Below are 12,466 nucleotides of genomic sequence, written 5' to 3' on the forward strand. Positions count from 1 at the left end.
TTAAAGACATTAGTAAAGTGAAAAAATTATCAAATTAATAAAATTATTTAATTATTTTTTTAAGCTGAGAAATAACTTATAACTTTAAATTTATTAGGTATGATAAATCGCCCCAGCCTGTACAATACAAAACATTTTGACAAATTTAAGAATGTCTGGGAAATCTCCAGACATAACCTAATAAATAATTTTGAACTTAATATCACCATATTCCATGAACTAAGATTAAGACTACCATTAACAATAAATATGAATTGAAAAAGTGTATTACAGCAATACCAAGTAAATATTTAAATCCTGTTGACTCCTAGCAATAATTTAAAAAAAATCTTGGTGTGGGACACAAGTTTTGATAAATTGTTACTCAGTTCTGTTATAGACTTCTTTTTTTATGGAACCTATGTGACAGGAGATGAGAAAAAAATATTTATATTAATAATTTAGAATTTATATGAAATTTATGAAAACCGTGGCAGTTATTGAAGTGGATACTGGATATAAATAAATGTTCTAACATTTTAGAACTTAAATTGAAGACAGGTGAAGGGTAAATACTAAATAGACTATATTTTAGGTAAATATTAACTACCTATAAAAAGTGCTATAAACTATTGAGTATTAGGATTTCTTTCGAAAAATATTAGCTACTAAGTACGATAGGTATTCTTGTCTGAGATTTATAAGCGAAATATATGTGGTAAAAATAACCAATATGGGTGTGTATAGATAGGTACTGTGTAGGTTTACGTCTATCATTGCAATGGAAATATAATTATAAGTAAATAGTAATTAATTTATAATACTAAAACATCAAATTTAATTTATGAAAGATGAATGCATTTGATGAAAACAATTTTAATTAAGATTTGCTTAGTAATTTTAATAATTCAGCACACTTTTATTCTTCAAAAATAGTTGTTATTCATGTTCAAACAGTTTTGTTAACAAAATAAAAAATACAGATCACTGGTTTAAAAATTATAATCTTGAAGCAACTAGATAATTTTAAGTTATTTATTTTTTTTTTTATTCGTGTCAAGCGCATAGTATAACAGTAATAATAATAATGATATAAGTTGTATAGTGTAAAATAAAATAAACAGTATAAAATAAAATAAACAAAAAAAAAATAAATAAAATTAACTTTTAAATAAACATTACACAATATTAATAAATAAGGTAAAATAGATATTTTAAGTTATAATTGTTTTATATATATGTACAAAAAATATCTTAAATTTGAAATTTTTTTTTAACAAAATTCTTTATTACGCTATCTGTTACAATTAGAACAATAAGCTTAAGTGATAATAACAAAAAAACAGACAGAAGAGACTGAGGGAAGAGACCTCCCATCGGAGGTACTTCAACATGAATATTAATTTAAATTTAAGGTATTAGTCCTAGCATAATATTAATAATAGTGATAGTGCGTGAATACATAATAGTTAAGTAACAAAGATCATATAAGTTGTAGATACATTTTTTTTTTTTTAAATTATAAAAGTAGGTCACGACACCATTGCCTTTTTAATCTTTTGTGGGGATTTCCTGGAATAGTTGCAGATGATAGTTGGACAATAAGGGGATTCGAATGATGTGTTAACTTGTTATTGAATCGTTTATAGTGGAGCTTGGCTAGTTCAGTGACGGTGGGTAAATTGAAGTCAGAATGAAGGGTATCATTTGAAACATAGAAGGGAGCTTTGGAGATGACGCGAAGGACTTTGGATTGAAACCTTTGTATACGGTTTGTATTTGATACTTTGGCTGAGCCCCATAGTTGCAAACCTTAGGACCAGATGGGCCTGAGTAGTAGTTTATACAGCAGTAATTTAGTAGGTAGTTTGATATTTTTAGAAGTTAAGAATGGCCGAAGAAGACGAAAACGATCGTTCAGCGTTCGAGTTTTATTTTTAATGTCAGTTGACCAGGTAAGTCGACGGTTGATGTTGACTCCAAGGTAGCGTACACATTGGGCAGTGGGGAGGGGTTGGTTGTTAAGGAGGAGGGTCGGGCACACTCCTTGCCGAAGCGTAAAAGTACAATGGATCGATTTAGATTCATTCATTTTAACTCCCCATTCCTTGTACCAGGCTTGGAGAAGGTGAAGGTGGTCCTGAATATAGCTAGAGGCTAGATGAGGATCAGAACTAGAGGCTAAGATAGCTTTATCATCGGCAAAGTCACCGACAAGCGTATGGAGGGAAATTTGAAATTAAAATGAAAAACTAGTTTCAAAGTTTGCTATATGGTACAAAATGATTTCTTATTTTTTACCCAGTTTCATTTTGTTTATCTAATTGTATACTTGTTATACTATATTTAATATAAAATAAGACACAATTTTTTTAAGTATCTAATATTTTAATAAATAAATAAAATATATATGTACACAAAAAATTAACAAAATACCATATAAATATTAAAACGTGAAATGTATTAAACCTTTAAAATTACAGAGTCTCAGTTGTCCATAAAGTAATCTGAAAAATAAAATATAATATAGTTATTGTTTTTGGCTTACTATTGAAAGGCAAACTATTGTTTATTACCTCATTTTCAAAATGAAACGATGTTGTTGCAAGTAATTTATCGTCCAAGGAAATATTCATTGATCTTATTTCATTGAAGTGATCAATTGAATACAAAAATCTCCCTTCATTAGTATCGTAAACCTAAAATAAAGAATAAAAAAAACAACTAGTTATTATTTGTTTTGTGTTTTTCAGAAATAGAATTAATTACATTTAATTTTTTATCTTTTGAAACGGATACCAAACACGGAGTCTTATGTTGAAATTGAACACAATTTACTTGACTTGTGTGTTCATTGTATTTTTGTAAAACTTTTAAAGCTCTCAAATCAAAAATTTGTACAGACCCTTGGTTTGTACCCACCGCTATTGAGAACTCTTCTTTTAGTGAAAGTGATTCTGCAAAATCTAATAAATGTACACGTAAAAAAATATTAAAATTAAAATTTTTGGTCAGTAGTTATTTACTTTTTGTTTACCTGGACTCAAATTGAATTTTGCAACACATTTTCCAGAACAACAATCAAAAACTTGTACATACGAATCTCTTGAACAGGAAACAACGAGTTTGTCTTCTTTGAAAAACTTTGCTATGTTCACCCAATTACGATGAAACATATTACTAGCTAAAAACTTATTAGATTGACAATCCCATATTTTAAATGTTTTATCATTTGAACAAGATATTAAATAATTATTGTCAACGGAATACTGAACATTCCGTACACACTGATAATGACCTCTGAATTCAGCTAAAATCTTCCAGCTTGACAACTAAAAATTACTTTATTAAAAAAAAATCATGCTGTGTAAATTTAAACAAATAATACCTACCTTATGGTTCCATATTTGAATTTTTCCATTATCTGAACATGTAACTATTTTATTTCCTAAAGAATTGCTCGTCAAACTTGTAAGTTTACTATTATGTTCATATTTTGTCCTGTAGTAAGTAAATGGAAGATTACAAGCCTACTTCAACGAAATACAATTATTTTTTATATATATATTACTTTATAGTTTTTAAATCAGCTTTGGACCAATCATAAACATATAAATTATTCAGATTGTCTAAAGATGCTAATCTTTGTGTTAGTCCTAAATATGACAGTTTCATTGAGTGGCCCTTTGTCTTCAGATTTAACCAATGTGACGGTTTCAGCGCTAAAGTGTATTCTGTATGGTCCAAAACTAAAAAAAAAAAAGACTAAGTTAATACTTATTATTATACAATATGACTTCCAATTTAATAAATTACCGTTGGATGGTTTGAAACTTGTTGTATTCCATTTCAAGCATTCAATATCAGTAGTCATAATTATTATTTATTAAACATCTAGGTATACATTATATGCAGGCAACTTATTAAACACGTTATGTTGTTACACAATTCAAACAGGAAAAAAAATACAAAATTAAGTATTTAAACACACTGTTCATTGATATTGATAGAAGTAGAAACTAAAACTAAAAGATGAAAATCTAAAGTATATTATATTCAATTTGAAATTCAAAATAATATTTGAAATTATTTATTATTTTTTTAACAGTCAAGAAAAAGTGATAAGAAATTAATATCGAATCGGGAAGTCGGCGTTAAATAGATAGCGCTCTTTGACATCAGAAATTCTAAACTGATCACTTTCTATTTTACAAAAAAAATAGGTACTTTTGTTCTGTGTTACTACCTATTAAGTATTAGCACAGAACAATATGCTATTAGGTAGTTGTTCCAAAGCCAATTTTTTCAATTTCCAAAATGTACATATTTTTTACTGGTGAATATTTGTTAATTGTTCCGACGATTCAATATATTTATGCCACTAGGGCACTAGGCTAGACTTCTAATATATTTTTAAGGCTCATTGAAAATTAAGAAAAATCAAGAATTGTAACGCAAAACCAGTGTTTGCAAAATCGTTTTTGTTTTTAGTCACGACTCAAAACCGAATAGTCGCAGGTACTTTAAATTTTCACAAAATATTTATATGATGTAGGCTGTTTTCGAAAAAGTCCTTTCACATGGGGCTGATTTAGATGGTACACTCAAACGCAATAACATTAAATCTAACAAATGCTGATACATATTTTTCAATTAGGCATTTATTATACCAGGGCTTAGAGACTATGTGTTATGGCCAAACCGGGTGACCGTGACCACTGGCCTTGAAGACGGTCTCCGCGGGGCCAGGTGTACGTTATCAATTAAATATTTCATATCAATATTATAAATTATTTGAAAAATGTCAAATAACAATATTATAGTATTATTATAAAATACCATATTTAAAAAACTTTGAATAAATTAAAACGTTTGTCGTCTATCGTGGTCAATGGATTGTTTCCGTCTTTTATAATATCGTAACAAATAGGGATACACGTTACCGACATTTTACAAGATTACGGATACGGTACAATTTTTTGAGTCCAATACTTCGTACCGTAGGGATACACAAACCCGACTATAGCTGATCGAGTGTCGCTTCCATAATGTTCTGTGATTATACCATGACAAAATAAATAATAATACATCAAGTTCATATAAAGTTAATTAATATGGAGTCAGTACTACCAGAATCAAAATTAATTATTAATTATTTGAACTTTGCTGCCATATTTGTGTTAAAGTATCATCCTTGGGAAAACGACGTAACGTAGTAGTTGAATCGATATTGATTCCCTTTTATTTACTACCGCTGAAACAGTTTTTATATATGCACACTGGCATTATAGTTTTCATGTTATTTAAAATATTGTACTAAGCCAAGAAAATATAAAAATTAAAAACGGTACAATTGTTAATTTTTTTTTATCAAGGGATAAAGATGAACCGAAAATATTAGACCGTTAACATAAAAGTTGTATGTGGTTGTATATTATAATTTATCAGCTGATCCCGCGCACTTCGTTGCTCGTCAAATGTACCAACTCTATATGACTCAAACTTTGTTCAATTCGTTATTTAATATTTGGTGTATGATGTTCAAAATTTATCTTAACTTTTCTGTTTCCCAGAATAAAAATTCTGATCCGCAGCAGTATAATATTATCTGGTAGGCGATCTACCGCAGGTAGATCGCAGACCCCGTGCTGTTTTACATAAGTGTATGATTTAACTCTAAAGTATCAAAGTTATACCAAGTTTGTCGTTTTTACTTAATTCCACCTACCATGGATTAACATAATCAATTAATACAAAATCCTAACCTAACCTAACCGTACTGAAATCCGATGAATAAAAAAAGAAACCAAATTTAACTCTTTTTAATTTAGCCCAACTCCTTCCCAGAAGTCCAATCTATACCCACAAACATTCATTTATATATATATATTGACAAAAAATAATAATACAAATCAACAAACACGCCCGATTAACCAATAGCACTTACTTGTTACATTCTACTGTAACAATGTAAGATGTAGATATTGCTACCAAAATATATTATACCTATTTGGAATTCAAAATGTGTTGCCGAAAAGTGACATTCAAAATGTATGTAAGGTAGGAGCGTGGAGGGCATGGCCCCCATGGGTCTTTGTTGAGTAATTGCGCGCTTGGAACGCAGTTTTAAATCGTTGGATTGAGCTCCTGTACTTAATTTTTCCAATTCGAGCACTGAATTGGCTATTAAAACATAAAATACGTTATTCGATAGGGTCTCATTTAATTTGTTTCTCAAAATAGTTGTTTCAAAGTAAATTCGTAAATTGAATTAGGTATAAGTATAACATTTTTTTTTTTAATAATATCACGGACTATTAAGGAATGGTCCGTTAACGAATATTTTGTCTCAAATCTAATACTATAATCGTCTATAAAATTATAATGCAACACAGTTATTTACCATTCTTTCGTCTATTATTACCGCTAGGTAGCGCTTGACACTATACACTTTTGATGGTCTTCTGTGGAGCGACCAAATGAGTAACAGGTGGTAACAGAAAAAAAACAACAAAATTCCACTACCCCGTGGCTCACCGACCAATTTGTAAATTCGTTAGCAATACGCCACTGCGCCAGTACCACTACCACAGGGCACAGAATAATTGGCAATACAATGGTATATACATTCTAATCCGTGATTAATAACTAAAATGTACATATTTTGTCGATTGTTCCATATAGAGGCATAGGAGTAAGAAAATGTTCTGACATTTAAATTAGAATTTGTTTCAACTATAGACTATTATAATTTATATGGTTGACCTCTCGCATAAACTTAATTTGTACGGTTCCAGTGGCTAGTCCAGGGGCGGCCCATGCCCACTAGAAATATCATGTTAGGGCCTTAAGCTATATTTGTTATTTGTAATGTGTTTTTTTCAATGCCGAATCGGAATCGTTACCGATATAATATTTATTATAGTCGAAAACGAAGGAAACAATACAATTTATAAAAATAAAACAACTGGGATAGTCTGACTGCAGCCACGATGGCTATGAAAATTATTATTAGATTGAAATCTAGTTATTATGAAAATTTGAATAATGGAAAGTTGTTGTTGGAAAAAGTGGTCGATGACTTTGGAAATTATGGTTTTTGGAAATAAGAAAACATAGAAAATATTGAGTTATGGAAAAACGTTCTTTTGGCAATTGAGTACAATGGTAAAACTGGTAATAACGCTACTGGATAAAATGGTTTTTGGTAATAAATGTAATGTTCCAACTATGGGAAAAGTGGTAATTGGTAAAGCTGGTAGCAACCCGCCCGCGGATGTTTATAAGTTATAATGCTTACGTTTACTGATCAATGATCACACCACACGTCAATGATCTACCGATAAATAAACTGTTGAAGGTATTATTCCCAGAGTATTAGAGTAAATGATAAATAGTTTTTTATTAACCATTCAATGTTTAGTGTCTTCATTTTATCCGTAACACGACAACACAACTATAATGAATTTGGTGCCCGAGAAAAACAGCGACTTCAGTACAACGGAGTTTTGGGACTCTTTTTTTACAAAACGTAAAGCTACTTTCGAATGGTATGGTAATTATGAAAATTTAAAACGTTTGCTCACCAGGTACATTCGTGCTAAAGATGATATATTAATGTCGGGATGTGGAAATTCTGATCTTGGTTTAAACTTGTACTCTGATGGATTCATCAACATGACTTGTGTGGATAATAGTGAAGTTGTAATTGCCAATATGAATAAAAAACATAAAAACAAATACCCAGGTCTAGTTTATGAAATTAAGGATATATTGAATACCAAATATGCCGATGAAAAGTTTAGTGTCGTTATTGACAAAGGAACACTGGATGCTTTGATGCCGGATGGTGAAGTGGAATCCCTTACACGTGCAATGAAAATGTTTAACGAGATCAAAAGAATATTGAAATTTGGAGGGCGATATATTTGTGTGTCCCTTCTTCAGTGTCATATTGCACAGTTTATATTTTCCTATTTCAGTGAAAATGGTTGGATAATTCGTGTTTGCCAATGTACAGAAGTTGAAGACTCACCAGATTTCAATGGCCAACCTGTATTTATGGTTGTCTGCACTAAAGTAAATAAAATACCCGGAGCTAATCCAGTTCTTGAGTGGAATCCAGATGGACTTACAAATGAAAAATTAGATTCCATAAATTATCTATTAGAAATAGTTATGAATACTCAAAAATCTGTTTCAATGTGTTTTGATCTCACTAAATGTCAAATGGAAGACATGTCAAATAATTATCGATTTGATATTTATTGTTCCCAAACAAAAAAACCTCGATACACAATTATGATTGTTGAATCTCCTACTCAAAAAAATCCAAATAAAATGACTTTTGCTGCATTTATTGTTCCTCATGGTCGAGAACATGAGTGGTTATTTAGCAGCATAGAAGGGCAAGATATACTGCGACAGAATTGTAATGTAGATCGTTTAGCTATTATCAGTATGCATCGAGGACAGATTTATAAGAATTTAAAACAAGTACAGGGAGAACTATCAAGACTTATGTTGAAAATAGCACCACAAGGTGTCATAAGACGTGGTGAAACCATATTATTTTTATCATTAGAACAACTTGGAGATAGAAAAATCATTATGGAAAGCAAAAGTGAACACTCTGGAAATTTTGTAGTAGAGGAAGTAATTGGGCAAAAAGATGAAATTTATAGACGTTTAGTATTCCTTAGCATGCCTCATATCATTCAATCCGAAACAAAACTACTGACTGAAAATGGAGAGATCAAAATGGATTATTCTCATTTCCTCAGCGATTACATACCATATTTGGGCCTCGGTGTGGGCATTTTAGCAAATCGATTAAATAGAGAATTTAAAATCCTTTTAATTGGTTTGGGTGGAGGTGTACTTACTAATTTATTGTTAAATGCTTATAAAAATGTAAATATTGTAGCTGTAGAAATAGATCAAGTCGTATACAAAATAGCCAAAGAAGCTTTTGGAATGTTAGAGGACAGCAGATTAGAAGTAAATGTTTGCGACGGTCTCGAGTATATATGCAATGCTGTCAAAAATAATGATAAATATGATGCAGTAGTATACGATGTTGATGCTAAAGATATTACATTGGGTTTAAGTGGACCACCAAAAGCTTTTTTGAGACAAGATATACTGAATAACATAAAAAGTTTAATCGGAAAAGATGGTTTATTTATATTGAACTTTGTCTGTCGTGCATCTGATGTTAAAGCTGAAATTTTAAATGTTTTGAAGACTAATTTCAAACAACTAACATTATTAAAAATTGCTGAAGATATTTGTAAAGTGCTGATAGTAGGAAATGGCGATAAAGCATTTGATGTACACCTTTTGGAACAAACTGCTGCATACATGAACCAATGCACCAAAAGTAATCCACTCATTGCTTGTGATGTCATTGATATTTCTGCTTTGAAGGAAAATATTGAAGATATTTAATGCTGAAGCATTTTAAAAATGCTTTATTTTTTCATACTTAATTACTGGTGCTATTTAAGTTTATATGAATAATTTAATTTAGATACATTAAGTTTATAATATATTTGATTGTTACATATTTGAAGGTTATTATTATTTTTTTTGATAACATAAGAACAATAATTATTTAGAAATATAAATTTGATAAACAAATTATTCCTTAGATATCACATTTGTTCTTAACAATATTATCTTTATTCTGAAATTATTATATTATTTGCTATACCAGCCTCATATTTTGTGGATAATTGGACATATTATTATATTAACTGTTGAGTTTTAAAAATATTTTTTAAATACAAACATTTTAATTCATTTATATTTTTGTACAAGTAAGGTATAAGAGTATAATGATTTTTTTCTATTTAAAATATTTTCTATATAGAATTAATTTACTCTTGACCCATAAATTACACTTATTTCACACAACATTAATATGCATTATACATATTTTAAAGGTTTGATTCACTCTGTTTAAAACAATTATAGTAAACAAATTATTGGAAGCACACTTTATGAAAATGAAATGTTATTAAGAAAAATTAATTTGAGAAGTATATTGTTTCATTAGTGTTTGCTTAAGCTTCTATTAGACAATTTGTATCCAAGTTGCAAAGAGTATTTGTAATTCTGTCGACCGATTTTTTTTCTGTACCTGTACACGGTGCGGTCCACTGTAGAGTCTGCAGTTACACAATAATTTCCTCCTTACTCACAAACCCTATAATGATGGAGTATTGCACGTTCTGGTGTAAAATAAAATGTCCCATCATTAGGATTTGAAAACTCCCAGATAAAATGATTTCCAATTTCTACTATTCATGGCAGATCACAAATATATTTTGAACGTTGATTATGTGGATGCAATTTAGTCTTAAGCTGTGTTTAATGTTAAACTACAAGATTTGAATAAAATGGATTCTGATTTAATGGTAAAGAGTCATCATCAGCCTATTGCATGTAGAAGATTGCATTACAAAATGAATAAGCAGCTGGAGTTTGATAAATGTTTAACTAACTAAAAATAAACAAGTAATAAAATTAATTTTACATATTTGTATGCATCAGAAAATCTTAACATAAAACATACTTAATTAATTTGATTAATGTATCATTTTGTCTAGGAACAAAAATTTCATCTATGTCTAAAAATGCCACATATTTTGACTTGTATATATTTCTATACAAGCAATCATTAAGCACAGCAAACATTCCATCAGTTCTGAATTCTTGCTTGGATACCATATCCAACTGTCAAGGTAAAACAGAAACCAAATTGTCTTTTATGTAACGGTCCAAAACACATTCAACATTTGGCCCAATAGTGTTTTTATAAAATGTAAAATGTCCAATCCCAAGTAAATAATTCTGCAAATTCCATAAGTTGTATTGCCTTAAATTAAAAATAAAATATATTATAACAATTAAATGATGAAATAATTACTCTATCATAATAATAATGAAATAGCTTAACACAAATTTCTATATCAGTCTTGAGTTGACTAGTTGGTTTTGGAATTTGAATCAGAATTTCATTTGTAATTGGATCTTTAATATGAGACACAATAGATACGCTTAACGGATGGTTTCCGTCTGATGGTAATTTGCACAACACAAATACTGCACTGTACTTTAGATTCTAGTTTTCCCGGATTGCTTTCACAAATGCTGAAACAGTCTTGGAACTATTTACATACCATAATCTACACCAAACTGGATCTGGTTTTAGAGTTTTGGTCGCACCAATTATGCGTACTAATGGTCCGACAGATTTGATTCTTGTATCCAAGTATGCTGAATAATTGAAAAATTTGTTCCTATTTGATGATACAAACATATTAAAGTCAACACACTAAAAATAAATTTCGAATTGTCACAATACTTTGTTGATTGGACTTTTTGCCCAACTGCATTTCTAGGAACAATTCCACTTCGATTGGGTAATGTACGTTCTACATGCGGTGGATGTATTATATACTGTTGTTTTGTAGACTTATAATGGGTCGGTGGCTTAAATTTTTGACTATAATACTTTACATTTAAAAAAATTAATTTCGAAAGCGTCGGACACGATTTGCAGCAAACTGAGACGCGGTCGCGGGATGACAACGACACGCGAGCACTTGTTGACTTGCTCCATCGGGACGAAACGAAATCGTTATAATATTTAAAGCTATGGTCGTCGGACCGAATCCAACCGGCGAGCGAAAAAGAAGAACACCGGCCAGCCGCATACCCGTCTCACAAACCTGCGGCAGCAACTACAGCGCAGTGCCTACCGTCGGAAAGAGGTGCTCGACGGACTTTTGGGAGCCCCCCCCCCCCCCATTTCCACCAATGATGCACGGATATAAACATTTTGAGTCTTGCACATATTTTTTGATTTTTAATAAATACGATTATACTATTATGAGTACGTATAACAATAATAAGCAGTACCTATATATAGACATATAGTAGCTTCCTATGCCTACCGGCTTCAATCGCAAAATTCGAGGTCCTGCAGCTGTCACTCGGCCCCCAAACCCCCCGGATTGGAAATAGTAAAGCTGGGAACGTTATGCGAGTGTGTGACTATAGAACTAAGATAACATAAGCATATAACCAATAACCTGATGAGGGACCTACCTAATTTATAGTTAACACATACGTAATATCGACGGCTTTAATTTGCAATCACTTTTGATAAGTTTCTGTAATTTTTTACGGAGATTTATGAATTTAGCTCGCCATCACAAGTAGGTATTTGTGGAAAACAATTTAAAAAAAAAAAAAAATAGCAGCCTGCTAAAGTAGACATATTCCATATAATAATTATTTAGCTTGTGCACGGCATGCGAAATAGGTCTACACACGCCTATGGCTCCGATCCTAGGGATGACGCGTCACCACTTGAAGTCGTACACAGTGGCGTGGAAATGATTTCTGAAAGGGTGGGACACCAAAAAAAAAAAATACATAGCTAAATAGGAGGGGAAAATTGGAAAACCCCCCACCC

General features: G+C 30.8%; 2 protein-coding genes and 1 pseudogene across 2 annotated transcripts; 1 reads left to right on the top strand and 2 right to left on the bottom strand.

Annotated features, from left to right (window-relative positions):
* Positions 1-180: 180 nt before the first annotated feature.
* Positions 181-4,096, bottom strand: LOC132941405 (POC1 centriolar protein homolog B-like). The gene is made up of 7 exons (XM_061009444.1): positions 3,796-4,096; positions 3,551-3,728; positions 3,372-3,480; positions 3,017-3,311; positions 2,749-2,945; positions 2,556-2,678; positions 181-2,486 (listed from the first exon to the last, which is right to left on the bottom strand). The coding sequence occupies exons 1-7, from the start codon at positions 3,851-3,853 to the stop codon at positions 2,457-2,459; spliced, it is 990 nt and encodes a 329-aa protein (XP_060865427.1). The 5' UTR covers positions 3,854-4,096; the 3' UTR covers positions 181-2,456.
* A 3,182-nt stretch (positions 4,097-7,278) lies between these two features.
* LOC132941639 (eEF1A lysine and N-terminal methyltransferase-like) lies at positions 7,279-9,631 on the top strand. Its single transcript, XM_061009780.1, has one exon. The coding sequence runs from the start codon at positions 7,441-7,443 to the stop codon at positions 9,427-9,429; it is 1,989 nt and encodes a 662-aa protein (XP_060865763.1). The 5' UTR covers positions 7,279-7,440; the 3' UTR covers positions 9,430-9,631.
* Positions 9,632-9,780: 149 nt separating this feature from the next.
* On the bottom strand, positions 9,781-11,700 carry LOC132940644 (uncharacterized; annotated as a pseudogene).
* Positions 11,701-12,466: the final 766 nt, after the last annotated feature.

This window comes from Metopolophium dirhodum, chromosome 3 (assembly GCF_019925205.1).
Source record: "Metopolophium dirhodum isolate CAU chromosome 3, ASM1992520v1, whole genome shotgun sequence".
NCBI lineage: Eukaryota > Metazoa > Arthropoda > Insecta > Hemiptera > Aphididae > Metopolophium > Metopolophium dirhodum.

What these genes read in the sequence shown, in the direction of transcription:
- LOC132941639 (XM_061009780.1), top strand. Translation starts at nt 7,441, where the DNA reads ATGAATTTGGTGCCCGAGAAAAACAGCGACTTCAGTACAACGGAGTTT.
- LOC132941405 (XM_061009444.1), bottom strand. Translation starts at nt 3,853, where the DNA reads ATGACTACTGATATTGAATGCTTGAAATGGAATACAACAAGTTTCAAA. An exon ending in GCTGATTTAAAAACTATAAA is followed by an intron (nt 3,481 to 3,550) that starts GTAATATATATA and finishes TACTTACTACAG; the next exon opens with GACAAAATATGAACATAATA. An exon ending in CGTTTCATTTTGAAAATGAG is followed by an intron (nt 2,487 to 2,555) that starts GTAATAAACAAT and finishes TTTATTTTTCAG; the next exon opens with ATTACTTTATGGACAACTGA.